The sequence below is a fragment of the Malania oleifera genome, chromosome 1, assembly GCF_029873635.1.
Source record: "Malania oleifera isolate guangnan ecotype guangnan chromosome 1, ASM2987363v1, whole genome shotgun sequence".
Taxonomy (NCBI): Eukaryota; Viridiplantae; Streptophyta; class Magnoliopsida; order Santalales; family Ximeniaceae; genus Malania; species Malania oleifera.
The window spans coordinates 64,740,886-64,768,409 of record NC_080417.1 but is presented as its reverse complement, the minus strand read 5'-3'; the positions used below and the strand labels follow the sequence as shown (position 1 = coordinate 64,768,409).

The 27,524-nt window shown below is 34.9% G+C and overlaps 1 protein-coding gene across 1 annotated transcript in view; it reads left to right on the top strand.

Annotated features, from left to right (window-relative positions):
* Positions 1-4,920: 4,920 nt before the first annotated feature.
* Positions 4,921-27,524, top strand: part of LOC131160011 (probable gamma-secretase subunit PEN-2) — a 31,004-nt gene continuing 8,400 nt past the window's right edge. Inside the window, exon 1 of the mRNA XM_058115297.1 lies at positions 4,921-5,320. Coding sequence (XP_057971280.1) covers positions 5,074-5,320 — 247 coding nt within the window. The 5' untranslated portion in view covers positions 4,921-5,073. The remainder of the gene's footprint in view (positions 5,321-27,524) is intronic.

Genomic DNA, 27,524 nt, shown 5'->3' with positions numbered 1-27,524 from the left:
TGAGGGCTTATTGAGTAAGGTGAGTGCCCTGGTATGTTTTAGTCGTGACCTTAGGGTTACCTATGTATCAGAGCAGAGGGGTGCTGCTTGTATGGGCACGTAATTACCCTTATCCTTGGGTAATCTCATGGGCTAAATCTCTACATGTGTATGATTAAGTTTAGAAAATGATTTCAGAGTTGTGTTAATGATTTGCAAATGTATTTAAAATGATATCTATATACCTCGTGTAAGCCACACACTGTTTTAATATAAATTGTTTCTTCCCTTACTGAGATGTGTCTCACCCAAAAATGATTATTTCTTTTTCAGGACATCCTCGAGGTTGAGCTTAGGGAGCTCAAGGGTATTTAGTATTTTTGAGAAATATAAAGAAACATGGTATATGTTGTTGACATTTTGGATGTAAATATTTATGTTTTATGTTTTATGTCATTATGATTTTTAAGTATGTTGAGGGATGAATGGTTGTGAAAATACTGAATTGATTTTGGAGATATATGTATTTGTGGAAATGCAGGTTTGGATGAATGATATGGAATTTAGATAAAGATAGTAAACTCTGGTATTACGGTATTTGTGGTATTGTTGTATTATGGATTATGGAGATTATGTTTATGTTTTCCACTGCGTATATTATGAATTATGGATAATCAGGATTATATCAGGTATAACGCACAAGACCCGGGTTTAAGGGTTCGGGGTGTTACATTATCAATCAAAAGGTCTTTATCCGAACTTAGTGAAAATATTTTATGTAAATATGGTCCAAGGATAGTTCGTATTGACCACCGAGGTTAGGGGAAGAGCTATTGCCCTAACACCACAGACTTCGGCCCCTATCTTGCATATTGGCCAAGGAGAATTTGAGTGTCTGACACTTGCTTAATCATGGATTATGAAGCAAGGTTTCACCCCCAAGGAATTTCTACCTTGGATCATGGTAGAAGAATCGGTATACTTTGGACATCCTCCTCTATATAAGCAACTGAACCTCCAAGCGCAAATCCTTCATAAAATAATCACGAACAATATCTTACCCCAAGTTGGTTCACATGACTACATATCCTACGTTGATTGCTTCATCATGTGGTGTTTGTTAAAAGGGAATAAACTTGACTTATCAAGTTTAATTCTGAAATGAATGTGGTCTAGATTGGAAGCCAGATGAGTTACTCTTCCATATGGTGGTATCCCTATGTTCCTTCACAATTGCAATTAGCAAACATTTTCACTAAGCCTCTCAGTTCTCTTCCATTTCATCATAGTCTTCGCAAGATGAACGTTCAAAATATACATGTTCATCTTGAGGGGGGGTGTTGGAATATTGCCTCATGGATTGAACAACTGGAGCTAAAATCCAAGGCTAAGTTAGAAGAGGAGAAGATGAGTTAGTGAATATAGTTTTTTAATCAGTTATCATAGTTAGTTAAGTTGTTAGTTTCCTTTTTTTGTTTCTTGTGTTGTATAAATACAACCATGTATTTTGTATTTTGTATTGAAGAGAAGTATTTTTCAATTCATACAAAGCTTGACAGTATCATATAATTCATGATCCATATGCATGGACACATGTCAAGAGATAAAGGGCCTAAGGGTTTCATCCAATCCAAATTCAAGCCTATAAAAAACCTCACATTGACTTCTCTAAGGAGGGATCCCTAAAGAAAACAAAAAATCAAGCATCAAGTTTTCATTCTTCGGCAACGTCGGTAATAAAAAAAAAACTCAAATTCTGATTATTATCGACCGATTGTTTTTTTTTTTTCCAAGCATCTATTGTTTGTGATCAAGCCCGCGTCACGAAAATTGGTTTAGAGATTCATCTTTCGACAAATCATTAACTTCATCATCCAAGAGATCAATCTTTGCCTTGATAAAAATACTCTTTTTTAAGTTGTCAAATTGGTAGATCTCATCAAACAAATTAAATATTAAACAAATTCACCTTCCATAGATTGCCAAAATGATCCTTTGAAAGATCCACCAATGCACCCTCAAATCGATAAGTGTTGTTAAAGACTAAAAAATCAAATAGACTCACATTTCGTAAATCGTGAAATTGATCATTCAGAAGATCCAACATCAACTTGTTTGAGAACGAACTCAAGCTCTCAAATTAGAATATCTCATCGAATAGATCAAAGATTAAACAAATTTGCCTTTCATTGATTGCCAAATTGATCATTTGAAAGACCCATCATCCACTTTGTCAAATTAATTGATCTTGTCAAATTAATCCAAAATTAAGTCATCCAATATTTACATATCGTCAAATTGATCTTACAATAGATTGACCATTGTCTTTGGTAAAACACTTCTGGAGACCTCGAATCAACAAATCCACTTTCGAGGAGATTGAAACATAGGAAATTTTAATTCATTGTAAAAGACACACAGAGATTGTACCCATTCTTTTGTTCATTATATAAAATTAACATTTGTTTCAATTTAATTATAATGCCAAAAATTAATTTAATTAGTCAAATAAAATAAATTTTTTTGACTAGTTATCTTAATAGATCTAAATAATAAATATATTAATTAGGACCTAATGAAGATAATTAGATGGTGATTTAATCAATTAAATGTGATTAGTATCCTATGGTTCATATTCCATATGCATGGACACATGTCCAAAGAAAAAGGGCCTAAGGGTTTGAGCCAACCCAAATTCAAGCCTATAAAATGTCTCACATTGGAATCTCTAAGGGGGGATCCCTAAGGGAAAAAATAAAAAAAGGAGGGGGACTTGACTTGAAGAAAGGAAGAAATTTACACAAAATCAAGTATCAATCATCAAACTTCATTCTTTTGCAACCTCAATAATCAAAGAATACTCAAATTCCAATTATTATCGGCCGATTGATTCTTCTTCTAAGCATTCATTGTTCGTGATCAAGCCTGCACTCACAAAAATTGGTTATGAGATTCATCTTTCAACAAGTCATCAACTTTGTCATCTAGGAGATATATTTTTCCTTGATTGAGAATATTCTTTTTTGTGCTCTCAAATTGGTAGATTTCATCAAGCCTTTCATAGATTGTCAAATTAATCTCTCGAAAGATCTACCACCGCACCCTCAAATTGAAACATTTTGTTAAAGATTAAAAAATCACATGAACTCACATTTTGAAATTGATCATTTGGGAAAGATGCAGCATCAACTTGTTCATGAACAAACTCAAACTCTCAAATTGGAAGATCTCATTAAATAGTCAAAGATTAAACAAATCCATCTTTCATTGATCATCAAATTGATTATTTGAAAAGATCCATCATTCACTTCATCAAATCAATATATCTTATCAAATTAATCCAATATCAAGTCATCCAACATTAGCAAATGGTCAAATTGATCCTACAACAGATCAACCATTGTATTTGATAAAATACTTATTGAGATCTCGAATCAATGGATCCACTTTCAAAGAGATTGAATCATAGGATATTTTCCTTCATCGTAAGATACATAGAGATTGTACCCATTCTTTTGTTCATTATATAAATTTAACATCAATTTCAATTTTCTTGTTTTGATTTTCAAGGCATGTAAAATTAGTTGCAATGCCTAAAATTAATTTAATTAGTCAAATAAAATAGCATTTTTTGAGTATTTATTTTAGTGGACCTAAATAATAAATCTATTAATAAAATTCAGACCTAATGAAGATAATTGGGTAGTAATTTAATCAATTAAATGTGATTAGTATCCTATAGTTCATGTTCCATATACATGGATACATATCAAAGATAAAGGGCCTAAGGGTTTCACCCAACCCAAAAGGGGGGATTCCTAAGGAAAAAGGAAAAAAAGAAGAAGAGGAGGAGGGCTTGACTTGAAGAAAGGAAGAAGCAAACACAAAACCAAGTATTAATCATCAAGCTTTAAATCTTCGGCAACCTCAGTAATCAAAGAATACTCAAATTCCGATTACAATCGGCCAATTGATTCTTCTTCCAAGCATCCATTGTTCGTGATCAAGCTCGTGCTCATAGAAATTAGTTATAAGATTCATCTTTAAACGAATCATCAACTTCGTCATTTAGGAGATCCATTTTGCCTCAATCGAGAATATTCTTTTTTGAACTCTCAAATTGGAAAACCCTCGTTAAATAGATTAAAGAGTAAACAAATTCACCTTTCGTAGATTGCCAAATTGATCATTTGAAAGATCCATCACTACACCCTCAAATTGACAAATTTTGTTAAAGATTAAAAAATAAAATAAACTCAAATTTTTGTAGATTTTGAAATTGATCGTTTGTGGAAAAGTTAACATTAACTTGTCTGGGAACAAACTCTAACTCTCAAATCGACAGATCTCATTAAATAGATTAAAGATTAAACAAATTCACCTTTCATAGATTGTCAAATTAATTATTCAAAAGTTCCATCATCTACTTCATCAAATCAATAAATATGGTAAAATTAATCCAAGATCAAGCCACCCAACATTTTCTGATTATCAAATTGATCCCATGAGAGATTGACCAATGTCTGGTAAAACGCTCATCGAGGTCTCGAATTAGCGGATCTACTTTTAAGATGATTGAATAAGAGGACATTTTACTTCATTGTAAAATACTCAGAGATTGTATTTATTTTTTATTCATTATATAAAATTAAAATTTATTTTAATTTTCAAGGCACAAATTTTGAAGTTACGCCTACATTTAAAGGATGTTTTTATCCATGTATTACATTGCGTTATAATAGTATCTTACCTATTTGTATTTTATTGTTTTAAATAAAATATAATTTTTATAAATAACTTTAAATATTAAACTTTATTCAACTTAAGTATTTATAAACTAAATTATAGCAATATATTGTTAATTTGTATTAAAAATACGTCAAAACTTCATTAGGAGTTATAAAAATATTTATAAAATTTTGTAATATTATTCCAAAGAGTACGATGTCGTTTGGCAAATCTTTTTTTTTAATATACAAAAGTTCACTTCAATGTAGAACCGGGACCAGGACGATTGATCCGCGACATAATTCAGACCGATATACGGCATACGGGCAGAGGTCTCGAGCGGTGAGGTGAGCGCTTCTGGTGAGGATGGAGAGCTCACAGTTACAGAACGCCGGATCAGAATCAACAACGGCGGCGGCGAGGAATTCATTGTCGGTTCCTTTGTGGCCTACAGTTGATGGGCCACTTGGCCTCTCGCCGGAGGAGTCCATCAGCTATGCTCGGAGGTTCTTCAAGTTTGGGTTCTTAATGCTGCCGTGGCTTTGGGCTGTCAATTGTTTTTATTTCTGGCCTGTTCTCCGCCATTCCCGTTCTTTCCCTTACATTCGTCCTTGTAAGCCTCTCTCTTTCTCTCTGACTTTTATTTTTCCATTTTTGTTCTGGATATTTTTTGGAGCTGAGGAATCCCATTCGTAATGGTTATTTCCTCTCTCTCTCTCTCTGATTTCGTAGCTTACTACTCATTTGAGTTTGGGAATTTATAGTGTGTTTGTTTAAGCGTTTGGTCGCTTCGTTGAAAAATTCAAGTGTCTTGAAATCAAATTTGTCTTTTAGAGCTGTTCTCTGCTCCAGATCGTTTGCTTTAACTCTATTGAGAATGCCTTTACCTTGGAAGGAGCTTTAGCTTTCCACAGTCGATTAGCATGAGGAAAAGAATGAAATATCCTGGTAAGAAGAGAGTAGAGATATATACAAAAAAACACTCTAGAAATATCCAAAAACCACATCCAAGCATCCGATACTGAGAATACTGATAGGAATCTGACAAACTCAGGGGTCGGGAGAGCTCCCCTATTTATCTTATTCCCACAGAATTGTTACTCCCAGGAAACAACAGTAATATCAGTAACGAGAAAAAGTTGAAATATGAGCCTCGACACAAACTAAGTGGAAAAATAGAAGGGAAGACGAGAAAAAAACTGACTTCCCCAACCTAAAGGTCCTAAAATGAACCCTAAACCATCTTTCACCTTTTATTCAGCACAAGAAAACAAGAAATGACCTGCAAAATGAACTTCCATGGATTTTCATGAGAAACCTTAGCTGCAATATTAGCATCCTGCCCATTCTCTTGCAGAATAAATTTATTTTAAATAACCCTATGCCAAAGGGAATCAGTTTCCAAAGGGAAATAGTACAACAACTTACCGAGCCAGCACCAGTGTTTTTAGACACCAAAATTACCGAGATCCAACCCACTCTCTTCTTTAGACTCACAAACAACCTCTCAACTCACAACTCACAAGCCTATCTCTCATCTCATATATTCTTGACCAAAGAAAGTTTCTCATGATCCTCTCATGTCAGCTAGCAACCCTGATTGGAATCTTGAACAAGGATACAAAAACAGGGGAATCGAAGAAGGAAATAATTGAGTTTAAGTAATGCAGCTTCTTAAAGAGGAGCACCCCTTTCCACCCACCAAGATAGACACCTTAACAATCTTCAGATCCCAAAATCTCTCAGAATGAAGAGTCCTACCTAACAAAACTCCTAAATAAGTCAAAGACTACTGTAAGATCCCACACCGCACAACAGCGACATACCTAGAAGTCACCTTTGGACTCATATATTAATAGAAGCTAGACTACACTCACCTAAATTATCTTAAACCTAGTGAATACTAAACAATTTGTAAAATAGTAAGAATATTACAAAAAGATAACATATCATCATATAAGAAGAGAATAGTGTTGTCAACAAAATGTAGATGAGACAAGAGTCACTCACTCCATCCCTACTTGCAACAATTCCATAAACAAAACTCCTCCAATGGCCCCCTAATCATCCTACTCAGTACATTATCAACCAAAATAAAAAGAAAGGAAAATAAGGGATCCCCTTGGCTCACGCCCCTAGATGCCAAAAGCCAAGTCTCAGGGTTCTTCATCAATAATCATAGAAAAGGAGGCAGAATAAAGACAACTTCTAATCCAACCTCTCCTCTTAGCCCCTCTAAGACCCTATCCAAGAAAAGCTAATTCTATCACCTGTGTTCTCAAAATCAGCTTAGAAATTAAGATTTTGTTTTTCCATGTAAGTCCTAACATCCTCTATGACTTCATTAGCCACAAAGACATCATCTAAGACTATTAACCTCACTTTTATTACCCTTGTGCCTAAGAAAGATCTTGTATTTGAGGTTAGGGATTTAGGCCCTTTAGTTTGGTGACAATCATTTATAAAGTTGATTAAAATCCTCTCTAGTATTCCTTGAAGTGTGGATAGATTCAATTTCTTGAACTCAAAGTTCTTTTACTAGGAAATGTTATGATCAAGGACTTAAAGTTTAGGCAAAGCATCGAAATTTTGAGTGTTGGGAAGTATCGAATGGAAACACGCTCTCAAATTTAGTTTTGGAAATCGACCAAAATTTTGATAAATTTGGCAATGTAGCTCAAATTTGATGGGAAAAATTGGAAAGGAAAAATGAAATTTGACGCCCTAAACTAAAGAATATCTCATCACTTCACCCTTGTTTTGAAGCCCTAAACTAAGCTTATGTCCTTGTCTTGGCCCTAAACTAAGCATCATGATGATGATGATGCTCTCTCACCCTTGTTTTACTATTTTGTTCCTCGCAATTCCCCAATTAACTTGTTGTTGTTGTTGTTGTTATTGTTGTTGTTATTATTATTATTATTGTTAACGTTCTTTACTGCCTTGCTTGCTTTGCGATATGCAATTTATATGCCTTACACACTAAAAACTCAATTTATGCATTTTCTAAATTTATTTTGGGATGCATAATCATCTATTTTAATGTTTCTTGAAGTTTCATTGTAAATTTCCATTATTTACTATAAATTTTTGTCATTTCTTTAAAATGAAATTGAAATTGAAATTTCCGAAATTGAGACCATCAAAATTGAATTTTAAGTCCTTGGTTATTATTAGAATTTAGATGCAGCTTTGGTGCCTAGTTAGGTTGTGGTATATGGAAAGAAAGCTTTTGTTTTGAAATTAAATTTTGAGTATAATCATGTTTGTAGGGATTGTCTTTATAAGGTTTTGGAGAGCTTGGTTGTAGAATGAGATTGAAGTGGATCAACGGGTGTCTCATTTGTAGTCGTTTTTTTGTTATCATGCATAGAGGACCTAAGTCTTGGTTATGGCCTCTAGGAGTTAGAAAAGTAATTCTCCTCTCTCTCTCTCTCTCTCTCTGTGAGACCTAAGTCTTGGTTTATGGTCTCTAGGGTTTAGTTAGAACAACATATGTGTTGCCCCCCCTCTCTATCTCTTTCTCTCTCACCCCCTGTGTGTGTGTAGGGGGGGGGGGGATCTGCTGGGATTATTCAATATTATTGGAGCAGCTTAGCTACCTTGGCTCTCAATCAATTTTTCACACTATTTCATGATGGATAATATTAGAGTTTACTAAAACATCTAACCAGAAGATGGGTTGAAGCTGCTTTCTCCTCACCTTGGCCTTGTTCTTCCTTAAGATTCTCTCTCGACTATCCTAATCTAGAGATGACAATTTAATGCAATGGAGAGAAATCCTCTATGACGAGAAGTGATTAACGAAGGGCGAACTGGGAGCATATTAGGGGGAGAGAATTTTATGGTTTTGTTCAAGAGCTAGAGGGATCAACTGTGAAATAATTGGGTGAAAATGTTCCCGTCAACTCTTTCTTGGATCGTTCAGAGTTTGTCTTTGATTGAGCAGCTTCATATATAGGAGATGATTCAGTTGATTTGAATATTTGGTGGCAATTAGACAAACTCAAGTTGGAGAATTCCAGAAGTGGCTTTGATATTGAAAGGTATTGATTTTCTTTTCCTCCCGAGAGGTTTGTGAGGCGGGCTGTAGCTGGAGCATTTTTGTGGAGGACTTTCATGGGATTTTAGGGCAAAAGAGGTTAATCATCACATAATCAAAGGATAAGTTGGAAGGATGGATTGATTGGATTATCTATTGTAATAAGGATGATAATTTGTTGCGTTGTGCTTCATACAGAGGAAAAATGTCCATGTGGTGAAAAAATTATTATGACATAAAGTAATAAAGAGTATGGTAATCATAGGAATGGGTAGGATTCTAAGGGGAGTTGTATTGTTTGTTATGCATGACCTTGGAAATTTGTTTCATCAGTTTCTGGTTATTTATTTCCTCATACATTTTTCTGTTGGTAGTGGGGACTGGGTTTATTTTTGGGAAGATATTTGGGTGGGTGAGACTCCGTTGGAGTATCTTGTGCCTCGTTTTTGTTGAGTTTTCTCTGTACATGATGTATCAATTTCAGAATTTTATTATTTTTTTTTTTTGGGGGGGGGGGGGTGTCTCTTTTTGTCTTAAGATTTCCCTTTTTTTAGGAGTCTTGATGTGTGTGTGTGTGAGAGAGAGAGAGAGAGAGAGAGAGAGAACTCAATTTCTTGTTGAGTGTTGAATTCTTTCACTCCAAATAATAGGGGGATGCTAAGCTTTGGATTGGGGACTCTTTGGGGTCTTTCTCTTCAGAGTCGTTTCTTGTCCATCTTACTGTTAAAGTTTTCAGTGTTCAGTTTGTGTGATGCGTTGCAAGGAGTGTGAGACTAATTTCATTTATTTTTGCATTGTGAGTTGGCCAGAGTGTTGTGGAAAATAATTTGTTTTCCTGCGTTGGTGAGACTTGGGTGGCTTTGAAGACTGTTTATGAATTCTTAGCAGTATGTTTCTGGGGCTTTGTAAGGAAGAGGAATAAGAAAAAAGTTTTGATTTTGTGCTGTTTGTTTCTATATTGTGGACACTTTGGATTGAAAGGAACACCTTAATTTTTAGAGACTAGAAGACTCCCCCGAGTTTGATTTGGGAGAAAGCTACGTTCTGGCTTCCTTACAGGCTCACTCTTTTAGGGGTTTTGAGGGTATTTCATTGTTTGATATCTGAAATTAGGATGTATTCCCGAGAGAGGGGGGGGGGGGGGGGGAGGTGAATTGGGTTATTTAAAATTTACGTGCGGAATTCTTAATGATTTTAACCCCTTGAGTAGTTTACACTTAAATAAAATTCACAACCAATTTATATATGTGTATGCAGCAATCAAACTAGATCAATAAGGAGTCTTTAGATATGAATGTAAAACTCAATACACAATCTGAATTTACAATATGAAATGAAAAGTTAATACATTCAATTAAGCCCTTATTCAGAATATGATTTTCAGCTGGAATGAATACAATTTACAACAATATATTCTAGAATAAATTTAATGATTTGTTTCATGCCACAATGATATAATAGATATTAAGAACTGATTTTCAGCAACAAATAAATTTTCTTTCAAAACAGATTTTGTAAATCACTTGTTTAACTTCAGCTCTTGTGCTCTAATCTGAAAAATCAATTTACAACTTGTTCCTCCTCAGATAAATTACTTGCAAATTCAAAGTTATATGTTTATCTGAAAGTTTAATCCAACCACTCAACTATATAGTTGATACAAATTCAATCACAACCAACCAGTATTCAACAAGACCCAATATTTAACAAGTTCAGACTTTCAGCATAATACGATATTCAACCAGAATGGATATTCAGCTTTTTTAAATATTCAGCAAGTTGATAATGAAAATATATTTAAGCATGCAGGTTATATCTTGCAGAAAGTAAAAGTGTAGGGAAGAAGAAGCTGAACACCGTTGTTTTTACAAGGTTCGGCCGCAGCCTACGTCCTTGCCTCCAGCAACCTGCTGTGAGGATTTCCTTTCCAACTTCGTTATCAGGTGAAGTTACAACCTCTCTCCGTCAAAGGTGGAGTTCGCCTCTCTAACGAGAATTCCCTCTCGCTAGGCAACGATTCAATACCTGAACCATCAAACAATACAACAAAACAGCAACAATTGCTTGTACAAGATAAAAGCTCCTCAAATGAGCAGATTTGTACACGTTAGATTCAAAACAATACTTCAAATAAATAATATGAAAGTTGAAGCTCGAAAGTATATCACCAGAAATCTGATTTACGAGTGTGAGTTTTGAAAGAACTAATCAGATTAACAAGAGATCTCAGCAAGAGCACAACAACTTTTCAGAAGAGTATAACCAAAAGAATTTTCAAAGTTTGTGCGCGCTGTTCGTGTACTATTTTTTTCTTTTTGCCCTAATGTGCGAGAATAATACATTTAAATAGTGCATTATGGTTTTAAAAAGTTTTCTTAAGGTTTTCTCTTTATTTGGAAACCAATCAATCAAGACATGGAAACAAGATCAGTGCTGTAACTCGTTTAAACATATGCATCAGTCGCTTGTCCTCGAAGGGTCAGTCCCCTATGCTCTTTTAAAATCAACGTATTCTGAAAGTTAGAATGGGGCCAGTCGACTGTGTCCGATAGGTCAGACGCCTGTGCCTATTCTGTTTGTATATTTTTCAAAACAATAGCACCACAGTCGCCTGATGATTTAACATTAGTCGCCTGTCCTTTCAGTAAACCTTGTTTTTCATTATTTGTGGTTCCAAACTTAATTTATGTAATGGAAAACTTAATTTGGACTTTGAGAAAACATTTTCCATAAATAAAATCGGGCATCTAAGTCCAATGACATTTCCTAGGAGCTTCAATCAATCAATATTGAGTTTTGAAGTACTTACATGAGACTTTCATCAGACTACTCTATCTAAGTGCCTAAGTCTTCATGTTGTGAAGCTTCCAATATGTCTTCTGAGCTTTATGCACTGCTTCAACGAGCTTCATATCTCACATAGTTGTATATCCTTCATGAGTCATGACTTTAAGTGTTCAAATCCATTAATCTCTTCAAGTATGCTCACAACAACACTTAAGTCCTGAAACTCAAACGTACATAGACATGTTAAGTAACCTTGATTTGTTATCATCAAAACGAGATTAAGCTTTGTTAGGCTAACAATATCCAAAGGGATTAGAGGCAACATTGATGTCGATCTATTGTCCTTTTGTTTTTGGCTTTGGAAAATGTCTTATCCTCTTTTCTTGTAAATTATTTCATTCTTCTTTCTTTAATGAAGTTTTTGTTATCTAAAAAAAAGAATGTCTTCTTGCGAGAATTAGGTTTTTTAGGTCAGTGACAAGGGATAATACAAGGTTTTGTTGCTCCGAATGGTGGAAAAGGATGAGTTGACGACGCAAAGGAACCAAGGGTTTGGTGGTTCAAAGGGCAGAAAGAAAGAGAATGGTTGTTGTTGGAAAGTTTCAAAATTTATCTAGTCAACTCTCCTTGATTATAGGGGATTTTTCTGTAATTATGTAAATCTACTCTCCTTGATTATAGGAGAAATTTCTTTAATTATGTAAATAATCTTTGGAGATATTCTAGGATATATTCTTAAGAGAATTCTAGGAGATTTGTTGGCAATTGTCATTCCTTCTTTTTTTCTATTCTTTACTTTATTATAGATTATCCTTGTAGTCCATAAGACATTTAGATTGTACCTAATTTTATAATAAGAAGAAATACTATTTCAATTCTTCTCCACTTCTAGATGGTATCAGAGCTTGGTTTTCTTTTCCTTTCGGCAGTCATAGCCTCTAAAACCTAGGTCTCACTGCCTTAACTCTATTCAACCTCCATTATGTCTGAAATTTCTGAAACTTCCTCCATGGCTAGATCTGAACCTGTGGTCAACACCAAAATTGAAACCAAGGTAGCCCATACCGAACCCCATTTAGTCCAAATCACAAATATCCGTCTCAATGAAGCCAACTTCTTGAGCTAGTCTCAGTTCGAATGTGTATCCGCGGGAGAGGTAAGACTGGGTACCTTACTGGTGAAACCTAGGCCCCTGATAGAGCAGACCCATCATATGCTATATGGGATGCTGAAAATTCCATGATTATGGCTTGGCTTGTGAATGCAATGGATGAAGATATTAGTGCTAATTACATGTGCTATCCTACTGCAAAAGAACTCTGGGATAATGTTAGTCAGATGTATTCTGACCTTGGAAATTATTCCTAGATTTATGAATTGCTGCAAAAATTGGCAAGACCCAACAAGGGGAAGATAGTGTGACTAAGTATTTCAATGTCCTTAAGGGACTATGGTAGGACTTGGATCTATTCAATGATTATGAATGGAAGAGCCTTGATGATTGCAGCTACAACAAGAAGATGGTGGAAAATGCAAGAATTTTTAAATTCTTGGCTGGACTTAATGATGAGTTTGATGAGGTCAGGGGGAGGATTCTTGGTAGGCAGCCTCTGCCTCCAATCGGAGAAGTATTTTCTGAAGTGAGACGTGAAGATTGTCGCCAGAACGTTATGTTAAAGAAAAAAGGGGCTGATGGAATAGTTGAGAACTCGACTTTGGTTGCTGCTAATCCTACTGTTTTGGCTGCTGCTAATGCCTTTGTACAACGGTCATATCCCAATCAAAAATCTCAGAGTATTGTGTGACTATTGTAATAAGCCACGCCATACCCGAGAAACTTGCTGGAAACTACTTGGAAAACCAGCAAATTGGAAGAGCAGCAAACCTGGACCTGAAAACAACCAAGTGATTCCGTGAGCAAATGAAGCCCAGACCAAACTTCTAAGTTCAGAGCAGATGGATCAGCTTCTTCAACTGTTGAAATCCAATCTGATATCCGGTACTTATATTGGTTCCTTGGCACAAACAGGTAATATGTCGAGTGCCTATTCCAGCTCTTTAAACTTTGCACCATGGATTATTGATTCAAGTGCATCCGACCATATGACTAGTATATCTCAATTGTTTCAATCTTATTATCCTTGTTCGGGTAATAAAAAGGTTAGGATTGCAGATGAGAGTCTTTCATCCATTGTAGTAGCAGGTTCAATTAGAATTTCTAGGAAAATAAAATTAAAATCTGTCCTTCATGTTCCTAAACTTACTTGCAATCTTCTATCTATTAGTAGACTATCTCATGATTCTAGCTGTTGTATCATATTCTTTGATTCTCACTGTGAATTTTAGGACCAGAACTCGGGGGTGATGATTGGCAGTGCTAGGATGATTGATGGCCTTTATTATTTTGATGATACCCTATTCAGCAATGAGCTTGAGTGGTAGTACTAGTTCAATCTCTGCGCATGATCAAATAATGCTTTGACATCTTAGATTAGGGCATCCTAGTTTTTCTTATTTAAAATATTTGTTGCCTAATCTGTTTAAAAATTTGAATTGTACTTCTCTTCATTGTGACTTGTGTCATTTATCAAAAAATCATCGAGTTCCTTATATTTCAAAAGGCTACTGTGCATCAAAACCTTTTTATTTGATTCATAGTGATGTTTGGGGCCCCTCTAAGGTTACTACTTTATCCGGAAAAAAATGGTTTGTGATTTTTATAGATGATCATACTTGGATTTGTTGGATATATTTGATGAATGGAAAATCTGAAGTGGAAATATTATTCAAGAATTTTTATAGTATGATCGAAAACCAATTTCACACAAAAATAAGCATACTTCGTATGGATAATGGTACAAAATATTTCAACCAAGTTTTGGGAAATTTTTTTGAAAGAAAGAGGGATTCAACATCAATCCACTTGTCGTGACACCCCATAACAAAATGGCATCGTTGAAAGAAAAAAGCGTCATTTACTTGAGGTTGCATGGGCTATAATGTTTTCAATGCATATTCCAAAATATTTGTGGGGGGGATGCTATTCTAACTGCTTGTTACCTTATTAATAGAATGCTTACCTGTGTGCCGCAGCATATCACTCCTTTGGCATGCCTAAAAAAATCCTTTCCTGATAATAGGATAATTTTTGATCTACCTCTAAAACTATTTGGATGCACTGTTTTTGTTCATATTCCAGCTCACCTTAGATCTAAACGTGATCTAGGGCTTAAAACTATGTGTTTCTTGGATATGCTCCCAATAAAAGAGGGTATAAATGTTTGAATCCAAAAACAAAAAAAATTCATATCACTATGGATGTCGTTTTTGTTGAAAATCAGTCTTACTTTAACCAAACTTATCTTCAAGGCGAGAAAGAGGGTAGTGAAGATTAGTTTTGGCAAACTTCTATACCAATGCCTAATGTTTTCCTTGACATTGACATCCTTATACAAAACATTCAAGGAACTGAAATTTTAAATAGTGAAAAAAATTGAAATCCCAATCTGCCTGTACAAAGCATAAGGGAATCACAAATTGGGGGAGAATTGCTATAGAATAATCCCTCTTCTAAGCTTCGTGTTTATACTAGAGGCAGGTATCGTTCTAATACTAAGGATCATCCCCCGATTTCAGAGCAGATCAATCATCACATCCAAAAATTGGTCATTTGGAAATCCTAGGTTATCCTTCTACTACACTTCCAGTTGATCAATCTACTAACCTTGATGTACCTATAGCCATTAGGAAAGGAGTTAGAACTTGTACCACACACCCCATTGCCAAATATTTATCATACCATAGACTCTCTCATTATCATAAGGTCTTTACATCCAATATTTCTCACCTATTTGTTCGAAGGACCATTCAGGAAGCTATGGATCATCTGGATTGGAAGTTAGCAGTTCTTGAAGAGATGAATGCACTACGGAACAACAGTACTTGGGAAATTGATGATTTGCCAAAGGAAAAGAAGACTGTAGGTTGCAAGTGGGTGTTTATAGTTAAATGTAAGGCTGACGGCAATATAAAGAGATATAATGCAAGACTCGTTGCAAAAGGGTTTACACAAACATACGGAATTGACTATCAAGAAACTTTTGCTCCAATGGCCAAGATAAACTCAATCCGAGTGTTACTCTCCTTAGCTGTACATTCTAACTGGCCCTTACACCAATTGGATGTAAAGAATGCATTTTTAAATGGAGATCTAGAGGATGAAGTGTTTATGGAATTATCTCCAGGTTTTGAAAGTAATCTTGGCAGAGATAAGGTGTGTAAATTGAAAAATCATTGTATGGGCTCAAGCAATCTCCGAGAGCTTGGTTTGAACGCTTTGGGAAGACTGTAAAGGGTCATGGTTACAGCCAAGGTCAAGCTGATCACACCATGTTCTCTAAGCACTCAAGTGAAGGGAAGGTAATGACAGCAAGGAACTTGAGAAATTAAAACAGATGCTTGCTAATGAATTTGAGATTAAAGACTTGGGTAACTGGAAGTATTTTCTCTGTTTGGAATTTGCAAGGTTAAGAAAAGGTATTTTTGTTTCACAAAGAAAATATGTGCTTGACTTGGTTGGAGAAACAGGTTTACTAGGGTATAAAGCAGTTGAGACACCTATAGAGCCTAATCTTAAACTACAAAGCCTGAGGAAGTAACTGATAGAAACTAGTACCAAAGATTGGAAGGCTACTTTATCTATCACATACACGTCCTAACATAGCCTTTGCTGTCAGTCTGGTAAGCCAATTCATGCACTCACCAGGGCCTGACCACTTTGATATAGTTTATAGAATCCTGAGATATTTAAAGGGAACTCCGGGAAAAGGTCTTTTGTTTGAAGACCATAGACATCTACAAGTTGAGGTATACACTGATGTAGATTGGGCAGGGAGTATAACCGATTGAAGATCAACTTCTGGTTATTGTGCCTTTGTTGGTGGAAATTTGGTTACATGGCGAAGCAAAAAACAAAATGTGGTAGCTAGGAGTATTGTAGAGGCATAATTTAGAGCAGTTGCTCATGGAGTTTGTGAAGTTTTGTGGATTAAAAAATTATTGGAAGAATTGAAAGTCACTAATCCGCTACCTATGAGACTCTATTGTGATAACAAATCTGTCATAGCCATTGCTCACAATCTAGTGCTTCATGATAGAACAAAACATGTTTAGGTCAACAAGCATTTTATAAAGGAGAAGATGGACAGTGGATTGATTTGTTTATCCTATATCTCTACTACTGAACAAGTAGTAGATATACTTACAAAAGGACTACCAAAGAAGCAATTTGAAAATTTGATTGGCAAGTTGGCTATGGAAGACATCTTCAAACCAGCTTGAGGGGGAGTGTTGGAAAGTTTCAAAATTTATCTAGTCAACTCTCCTTGATTATAGGAGATTTTTTTGTAATTATGTAAATCTACTCTCCTTGATTATAGGAGAAATTTTTGTAATTATGTAAATAATCTTAGGAGATATTCTAGGAGATATTCTTAGGATATATTCTAGGAGATTTGTTAGCAATTGTCATGATGAGAATCAACAAGCACCATCAAAGGATCCATTGCATGTTCCTGTTGGGCCTATCACTAGAGCGAGATCCAAAAAGATTAAAGAAGCACTTCATGGGCTGATTCAAGATATTTGGGTTCATTCAAAAACGGGGCACTCCAGGCTTGGCCCAAAGAATGATGAAGGCTTAATAAACTTAATCCAAGTTTTTGATGGAGTTAATCTTGCTTAATGACTGTAATCTCCTTATTAATGGTGTGCTATTCAATTAGGGGATTTGAATTTTTGACTTTTTGTCTTTACATTTAATTTGTAATTTGTAAGACAACTTGTTTGCTTGCATGAGTTGTTGAGCCCACCTTTGACTTTTGTGTTATATTTAATTTGTAATCTTGCAAGAAGTCTTAGTAATTTGTTGAGAGTAGTTTGAAGTGTCTAATGCTTTGTCCCCTAGGCTATGCCTATAAAAGCATTCTTATTGTAAAAACAAAGGATCATTGATCATTGATCATTGAATGAAATAAAAATGTGAGGCTTTGTTTCTTCTTGGTTCTTTTGAGAACTTGTGAACTTATCAAGAAACCCTTCCTTGTGGCGTTCAAATTTTATACCTTTGGTTCGTGATTTGATTATAATCATTGGGTCGAGGTTTTATACCTTTGGTTCGTGATGCGATTATAATCATTGGGTCAAGGTTTGTTACTTTATACTTTCGGTTCACGTTTCATTTATAAACGTTGGGTCGGAGTTTCCTATAAAAAATCTGAATTTTAGCTTTCTTGGGCAAGCATTCCCACATTATTTGCTGGGTCTCAACGCGTATCGGTTGAGGTTCGCATCATGTCATTCCTTCCCTTTTTCTATTCTTTCCTTTATTATTCTTTCCTTTTAGATTATCCTTGTGGTCTATAAGACATTTCACTTGTACATAATTTTATAATGAAAAGGAATACTATTTCAATTCTTTTCCACTTCTAGAGTTGTGTAGGTTTAGGCATGGTTGGGCTACTTTTAGTCAGGAGAGGATGTACTGGGCTTGATTAGCAAGGATGGTCCAACTGTGTGAGTGGTTTGGATTTGGGCTGTGTACAATATTCTAATACAAAAAAGGCCGAAACACAGACATGTTGTTTGGAATGTGTTTGAATTAAGAAAGTGAGAGGCCAACACAACATAGATTGGTCACTTTAATTGACTAGGTTGACCATTGTGGTTGTCTCTAATCCATGAGTTAGACTACACCAAAGTACCATGGCTTGGCTTATAGTTGTTAAAAACTAGCATGTTTAGGATTTTATGACCCAAACTTGTGAAACATGATCCATTTGATCTAAAATCTGGGGGCCTCCATCCTTTTAGTTAATGGAATGCATAGGAAAAGATATAATGATAAAATAAACCTGGTTTTGCAAGTTACATACTAGAGTGCATTCTAAGTGCATTCTAAGTGCAAAGCCCGATAAATTGTCTTCTTGTCCACAACAATGTGATTATACTTTTGGTTCATTAAGCAACATGGGAGTGGCGGTTAAGGTGTAGTGAGGCACTCAGGTTTGCAACAATGTGGCATGTTTTCTTTGGAAGAGAGGCGTGAGATGAAGCAAAATGCAAAAAAAAGTGTATTGAGCATTTTGGGGAAGCAAGGGTGTTGAGTCTTCAAATCAATCTTTGGTTAATGAAAGATTTGTCCTTGGGGCTTTTGAGGAGAGTCAAGGGTGCTACAATCAAAGTTTATTGATCGGGGTGTTGAGATGTGAAAAGTGTTTGAGAGAGGAGTTATTTTTATGTTAGTGGAGCAAAATCTTTAAATAGGAATGAGGATTGTAATTTTACTATTGTGGAGAATCTAGTGATTGTGAAGATGGATCAGTTGATAAGATTGGGGAAGGAGGTCTTAGAGATTATAAAGAAACGAGGTTATGCTTGCAATGATGAAAATAATTGTAACAATGAGTTTTTGTGTGATGGTGCTTTCTTAATGGATAATTTTCATGAACAACTTGGGTATTCTTCAGATTCAATGGATTTATTAGGTGATATTTCTCGTGTCACCAACCATGTTAGAAGGTTTTGTTGAAGTATTTGGTGAATTGAAGGACCTAATCTTAACTATAGGCCTCTCCCTCTCTTTATAATAAATGTCAAGTAAATGTTAATGACCATAATACCCTTACTAACTCACACTAACCAACATAACACTAGCACATACAAATAATGTCAAATGACCAAAATAACCATTAACACCCCCCCTCAAGTTGGAACATACATATATCATGTTCTCTTAGCTTGTTACAGATGAATTTAACACGAGCATGCCCCAAGGCTTTAGTGAATAAATCAACAAGATGCAAATTAGACTACATATAAGTGGTTTTAACGAGCTTCAACATAAGTTTCTCACAAACAAAGTGGCTATCAACTTCATTGTTTTTTGTCTGCTATTGGAAGATCGGGTTGGAAGCAATATGAGTAGCAGCTCGATTATCACACATTAACTCTATAGATTGGGAATGTGGAAAGCCCAATTCTTAATCTTCTTCAACCAAATAAGTTCACATGTAGTGTGAGCCATTGCCTTATATTTTGACTTAGTACTTGACCTGGCCGTTATAGTTTGTTTCTTACTTTTCCAAGAAACAACTACCAACAAAGACACAATACGCGGATGTAGATCTTCTATTTGTAGATGACATGAACCAATTTGAATATGTATATCCTTGAATATAAGTGTGACCCCAATCTTAATATAAGAGACCTCTACGAGGTGTACCTTTGAGATATCTCAAGATGCAAATTATTGCATCATAGTGATAGTGACTTGTTCTCGGAGAATCAAGAAACTAAATTGAACACTTGTTGTGAAAGATATATCCCCAGTCGAGTGATTGTAAGATATTCAATTTTTCAACAAGTCTCCGTACCATCTTGGGTTAGGCTGTTAACAATCCATTTCTAGCTGTAATTTACTGTTGGAATCCATGGGTGTATCAATAGAGCCTGACAACCTAGTCGCATCTAAAAAGTTAAGAACATAATCTTAGCTTTCAAAATTTCATTTTCCTTTTTCAAGAGCTCATTTTTATTTGTCAAAAGATTTAATTTTCTCTTGAGTTCCTTGTATTTAAAACTAATGCTTTCAAGATTATCATGCTTTTCATTTAAAGCATTATATAAATCATCATAGGAGGGTTGCTTATTTCGAAAAGAATTTACCTTCTCATATTCCTTTGCCTCTTCTTTATCTTCAATGACTATGAGGCGATGAGTTGATATTTCTTTTTCTTCGTTGTCCTTTGTCTCCTCTTTGCCTTTTGTCTCCATTTCAAATATGTCACATTGATGAATAAACAAGTTAGCATTTTCATCACATATATCATCATGTAACATTTCAAGAGAATGCCAAATTTTCTTAGTTGTATAACAAGTAGATATTTTCTCAAATTCATTATGATCCAATGCACAAAACAAGGCTTTCATTGCCTTGACATTCATTGTGTGCAAAAGCCTTTCACTTTCATCCCACATACATCTAGGTTTAGGCTTTGTGACGCTGTTTTCCACAATTGTTGGAAGAGTATATCCATTTTGGATAATATCCCATATTTCAAAATCAAGAGTTTGAAGGAAATACTCATCCTAGTTTTCCAAAAATATAATCATTTCCATAAAAAAAAATGGTGGTCTAATGGTGGGAAGGCCCTTAAATCCAAATGAAAAAGCATCGGTTGCCATGGATTTGCTCAAACACAGCTAAGTTGAAAAATTTTTAGAAGAGTAGTAGCTTTGATACCAATTGTAGGCCTAAAGGCAACCTAAAAAGGGGGGGGGGGGGTGATTGGGTTTAACAAAATTAAGATGTGTTTGATACAAAATTTAAAGCAAATCAAGCAAGCAAGCAAGACAAGGTGTTCATTACGGTCTAAGGCACCAAACAAGGTGTTCATTGCCTTGACATTCCTTGTGTGCAAAAGCCTTTTATTTTCATCCCACATACATCTAGGTTTAGGCTTTGTCACTATTTTCTACCACTGTTGGGAGAGTATATCCATTTTGGATAATATTCCATATTTCAAAATCAAGAGTTTAAAGGAATATACTCATCCTAGTTTTCCAAAAAATACATTCATTTCCATAAAAAAAATGGTGGTCTAATGGTAGAGAGGCCCTTAAACCCAAATGAAAAAGCATGGGTTGCCATGGATCCGTTCAAGGACAGTTAAGTCCAAAAAATTTTAGAAGAAGAGTGGTAGTTTTGATATCAATTGTAGGCCTAAAGGCAACCCAAGAGGGGGGAGGTGAATTGAGTTTAATAAAATTACGATGCACTTGATACAAAATTTAAATCAAATCAAACAAGTAAGTAAAACACACAAATATGAAAGCAATTTAAAGGGGAAGGGAAGAGAAATTGCAAACAAATTTATAGTGGTTTAGTAGTAGGCCTGCTTCTACTCTCTCAAGATCAACTGTATTGATGTTCCACTAAAAATCCTTTGCTTTCACGGCGACAAGAACGCTACTTACACTCCTTGTTTTCTGGAGACCAAGGAAACTAAAACACACTATTTTGACGGAGGCATGGATACCAATTTACAAGAGAGATTACAAATAAAATTCCTCACAGTGAATGATTTACACTTTGATGCTCAGACAAGAAACTCTGAAAGAATAAACAAATGGAAGCTTAATAGTTTTTTTCTCAAAGATAAGAAAATAAAGAGCAAAGAGAGATTGAGAGAGAATGAAAGGAAACTCACTTTGATTTTCAGTATAGGTTTGTTCTCGAACATTCTCAAGGCTTAGTAGGGCATATATATAGAGTTTGGATGAAATCTAGCCATTTTCTGCTCGTTGTAGTCTTTTTGGCTTTTAGACCGATCGACCGCCTTTAGGGGCTGGTCGACCGCCACCTGGCACAAGGCCAAATTCGGTCTACTTTTTTTTATCTCCTTTGTCCATTTTAAGTCCATATGTGCTATGCCTTATATTTTCTCATGATTTTACAAGATAAAGTACATTACAAATGAGAGAATAACAATACAAATAAATGAAATTAAGTTTTCAAATTATTCTCTCAAATCTTCAACTTATCTCAAATTGGACTTTAATTCAACATTAATGGCTTAATTCTGTAGAACAACTTAAGCATAGAAGCCATTAGTCCTTAATATAGTTTGTTACCATCAAAACTAGGTTAATGAAACCTTGGGGCTAAAAAATAGTTCAACAGAAGTTTGTTCTGTAATGTTCTTAAGGGTTTGGAGGGCATATATATAGAGTTTGGATGAAAATTAGCAATTTTCTACCCATTGGAGCCTTTTGGCTTATCAAACTAGTCAACCGCTTACACGGTCTGGTTGATCGCTTACTTGCTGTTAGAGAGGGAAAGGCGAGTGTTGCAGGCAAAAATTGTCAAACTAGTTGATCGCCTTTAGGGGCTGGTCGACCGCTTCTAGCCTCTTCCTGGGCTTGTCGACTACCCCCTAAGGCCGGTCGACTACCTTTGGCACAAGGTTGGGGTTCGGTCTACCTTTTTCTTCAATTTTTCCTCAACTTCAATGTCTTAAATGCTGTAGAAAACAACTTAAGCATACATCCATTAGTCCATAATATAGAGTTAACAATCTCCTCATTTTTGATGATGACAAGCTATTTGAAAAAATAGGAACAAATATAAATAAATTAAGTTCACACTTTCCTTTTGACATCATCAAAATCAAAATAAGAGGGGTGAGGCTAAAGTTTAAAACATTGAAGCACAAAGTTTCAATTTTACACCATATTCATAAAAAAAATGCCAATACGCTCCTTATGAAATTTTTAGCATGATAAAAAATATGACAATAGATGATACCAAATTAATGTAGTCATATGTCATGAAAAAAATTTGACACCCAGTGTTGTCGATCATGAGTTAAATAAAAGAGAATTGATACCAATTAAGTTAAAAATAAATTTTTAATGATTGAAAATTTCTCCCCCTTTGTTAATATCAAAAAGAAAAGATGTAAGGTATGAATTTTTAAAATGATTCACAATTTGAAAATCAAGTATGAGCCAAGAAGTTCAAGTTTCACAAGGTGCATATTTTCATGATTTTAAAGCATACTATCATATTTTCATGATTCATCAAAGACCAAGATTCTCAAAAGTTTCAAATTTTCACTGTGGTCATATCATTCAAAATTTGCAATTATTTTTCAAAAATATTCCCAATCATGCTCATGTTTTCAACAAGATTTTTCCCATTCAAGAGCTCACAACATTACAATTATTTTTCCTTTTGCTTGCCCCCCCTTTGGTAAATATTAAAAGATTTTTAGAAGGGGGTTTTTAAAAATACAATCCATAGAAACATTTAAAATGATGTTTCAATATGCTTAAATATTCATAACTTGGTATTTAATATTCCATGAGTTCAATATCCACAATAATGTATTCATTTAAGCTCATCTTTCACATATTCAATATTTTTAGAATATTAAACTCATTATGCTCAATTTTTTAGGAGCATGATCATCAATTACCAAATCAAAAAGTTCAAAGACATGATATTTAATTTTGAGCATACTCCTCCTAAATCAATGCATACAAACTTAAAATTTAGGCAAGACTTTTACAATGAGCATTTTAACATAAGGGAGTTTCAAATTTTCATCAGCATGCTCAACATTGAACAAAATTTTCATTTATCCTCAAAAATAAGAACAAAATATATTACAAGATTTTCAAAAGATTTGCACAAAATGTCATATAAACAAATATGTCAAACATTTGATGGGAAACATAAGAACACAAGTTTAAAAGCAATTTTGATCCCATATTTTAGATGAAACCTTAGGCAAAAAAAATTTGTTGGAAAATTTGAGAAAGCCCAAGTGATTTCATTTTTCAAAGAAAACCGTTTCCAATTAAGTTCTAGATTTAAAGTTATTATCATGTGAAATTAACCTTGACCCTTTTGTTTTGGTACCCATAATTTCTTTTGCATGGGCAAGGCTTCTTTTTGGGTTTGTCAAGAATGACATCTTGATTACCTAATGTTTAATCAAAGTTTGCCTTGGATGAATTTTGAAATAACATGATTGAGATTTTCAATTTTCTTTCTCAAATTTTAATTTTCCAATCTCAAATCATTTGTGGGATAATTAGACATAACTTTAGCTTTCAAAATTTAATGTTCCTTTATGAAAAGCTCATTTTTATTTGCCAAAAAATTTAATTTCCTCTTGAACTCTTTGTATTTAAAACCAATGCTTTCAAGATCATTATGCATTTCAATTAAAGCATTGTATAACCCATCATAGGAGGGTTGCTCATTTTGAAAGAAATTTACCTCTTCTTTCTCCTTTACCTCTTCTTTATGTTCAATGACTATGAGATAATGTTGTCCCTCATCTCCATTTAAGAAATGTCACACTAATGAACAAACAAGTTAGCATTTTCATCATATGTATCATCATATAATGTTTCAAAAGAATGCGAAATTTTCTTAGGTGTATCACAAGTACACATTTTATCAAATTCATTATAATCTAAGGCATAAAACAAGGTGTTCATTGCCTTGACATTTATTGCATGCAAAAGCCTTTCATTTTTATCCCACATATATCTAGGTTTAGGCTTTGTTACACTATTTTCCACCACTGTTGGAAGAGTATATCTATTTTGGATAATATCCCATATTTAGAAATCAAGAGTTTGAAGTAATATGCTCATTCTAGTTTTCCAAAAAATATAATCATTTCCATCACAAAGTGGTGGTCTAATGGTGCAAAACCCCCCAAAGGACTATAGATGTTGATTGCCATGGATCCTCTCAAAGACGATTGAGTCCAAAAAATTAGAGCTAGACTCTGATACCAATTGTTGGTCCAAGTGGCAACCAAAAGGGTGGGGTGAATTGGGTTTAATAAAAAATAAAAGTTGTTTGATACAAAATTTAAAGCAATTTAAACAATCAAGCAAAACCACAATGTCAAAGAAAATTAAAGAGAGAAGGGAAGAGAAATGCAAACTCTTTTTAATAGTGGTACTACTATCCTTGCCTACGTCCACTCTCTTGGGACCAACCATCTTGAGGTTCCACTCTGCCTTGTTTTAATGGAGCCCAAGGAACCAATTTACACTCCTTGTTTTTTGGAGACCAAAGGAACCAAATTACAACCCTTTAGAGACCAAGGAACCAATACAACAAAGCTTTACAAGAGAGAATTCCTCACAAGGAAGGATACACAATTAAAGTTCACAAAATAAACTTTCAAAGAATAATCAAAATAAAACTCAAGAGTTTTCTCTCAATGATTAACGCTATAGAGCACAAAGAGAGAATAAGAGAGAATTTGAGGCTAGAGCACGTGGTAGTTCAATAGAAGTATGTTCTTTAATGTTCTTAAGGCTTTGGAGGACATATATATAGATTTTGGATGAAAACTAGCTGTTTTCTGCCCATTAAAGCCTTTTACCTTGTCAAACCAGTTGACCACTTGCTAGCTGTTAAAGAGGGAAAAGTGGCCATTGCAGGAAAAAGCTGTCAAACGGGTTGATTGCCTTCAGGTGTCACTCGATTGTCTCTGGCCTCTACTTGGGCCGGTCGATCGTCCTTGGCACAAAGCTGTGGTTCAGTCTTCCTTTTGTTCCCAATTTGCTGGCTTAAACCTTTATGTTCTATGCCTTATATTTTTTCGTAGTTTTACAAGGTAAAGTGCATTACAATTGAGAGAAAATACACTACAAATAAAGCAATTAAATTCTTTAAATATCTTTTGTCAATCTTTAATTTTTCCTCAACTTTAATGGCTTAAATCCTATAGAAAACAACTGAAGCACAAAACCATTGGTCCATAATATAGTTTATTATCATCAAAACTAGGTTAATGAAACCTTGGGGCTAACATTCTTGAGTTGACACACTAAGCCTAGATCACCTTGAGCAACATGTGACGCCCCGATTTTCATACCATTTTATTTTTTTCAATAATAATCAATATTAATCAAATCATCTGCCACGACACAAGCTCTGATACCATTTCAAACATAACCCGACCAGAAAATGGGTACCGGGTAAATAGTCAATCTCATTCAAACAACCCTAACAGCGGAAGTCAATATTTACAAACCATTTAGAATACAAATAACCAAAGTTCTATGCATCCATACACATCCCTAAAAATCCAAAACATACTCTAGGGAATCATACATCCCTAATACAAGACACTTACCTTGACTATTAGGGTACCGACTCCCCTCTATCTTGGAGCTCTATCTCCTGGTTTGTCATGGTTCCCTGAAATATTTAAATATTGGGTGAGATAGCTCTCAGTAAGATGGAATAAATTATTTACAGTGTGTGGTGCATGAGTTTTGTTATATCATAATACACTCATTTTAATGATTATGTCATTTGAGAAAATATATAGATATGTGCTCATAATTATATAGATATGAAACATAATTTCATAAGATTTGATGCCATTACTCTTTCTCATACATATGCAACCAATGTTTAACAGCGAAAGTTTCTGAGGATAGGGGAGATTACATGCCCATACATGTAACGCTCCTCTGCTCTGATATTGTTTGTAACCTTGCCCGATTAATTCAGGCGTGACTACAACTGATATTTATCAGGGCACTCACTTTACTTTGTAAGCCTTCAGGCGGAGGGTTTTATTTCGCCCTAATTGTACATGCAATTAAGCTCACACTCTTTCATTTCTCATTTTTCATTTTACAAACTAGCTCATGAGCGTCCACCAGTAACAAATACTCATTTTGTCTGTAACTCATGGCTGCCCTGAGGATATTCACATTGTCATGCTTCCTCCCATGACCGGATTGTGCGGCCTGAAGGCTAGACCTAACCGCAGTTGGCCTACCTAGTTAGATCAAAACAATGAAACTATCTGTCTATAGTACGATTGGCCTGCCCACTCCTGGTCCGGACGCTAGGTGGTAAAACTACCCTTCTCCCTGGCCCCATCAACTGTCATGCCACACTCTTCACGAGACCGTGTGGTTGCACTAACACCTCGCTAGTAGCGGTACTGTGCTCTCTATCCAACTCTAGTCCATCAGGGTTCTCATTTCCACATCTCAGTATTCGCATTTCAGTATTCACATTTCAGTATGTTGGTACATTTCATCACATCAGAAATATTCTCACCATTTTCTGTTTCATTCCCATCATATCAGTACACATTCCATCTCATAATGGCATATATCTCATTTCACGTATTTCAACATTTCTCAATAAAGCATATCGATATTTCTTATTTCCTCGTTTATCATAGAAAACATTTCTATACATATATATATATAAAACAATTATGTATTCTACTTTTCATCATTTCCCATATTTCAAATCCCATATCATCACAATTCAATATATAAAACATAACTGGGTTTCCCCTTATTTTCATTTCTGCATAAAACATTTCAATATATGTATATATATATATCATAGTCTCATTATTCT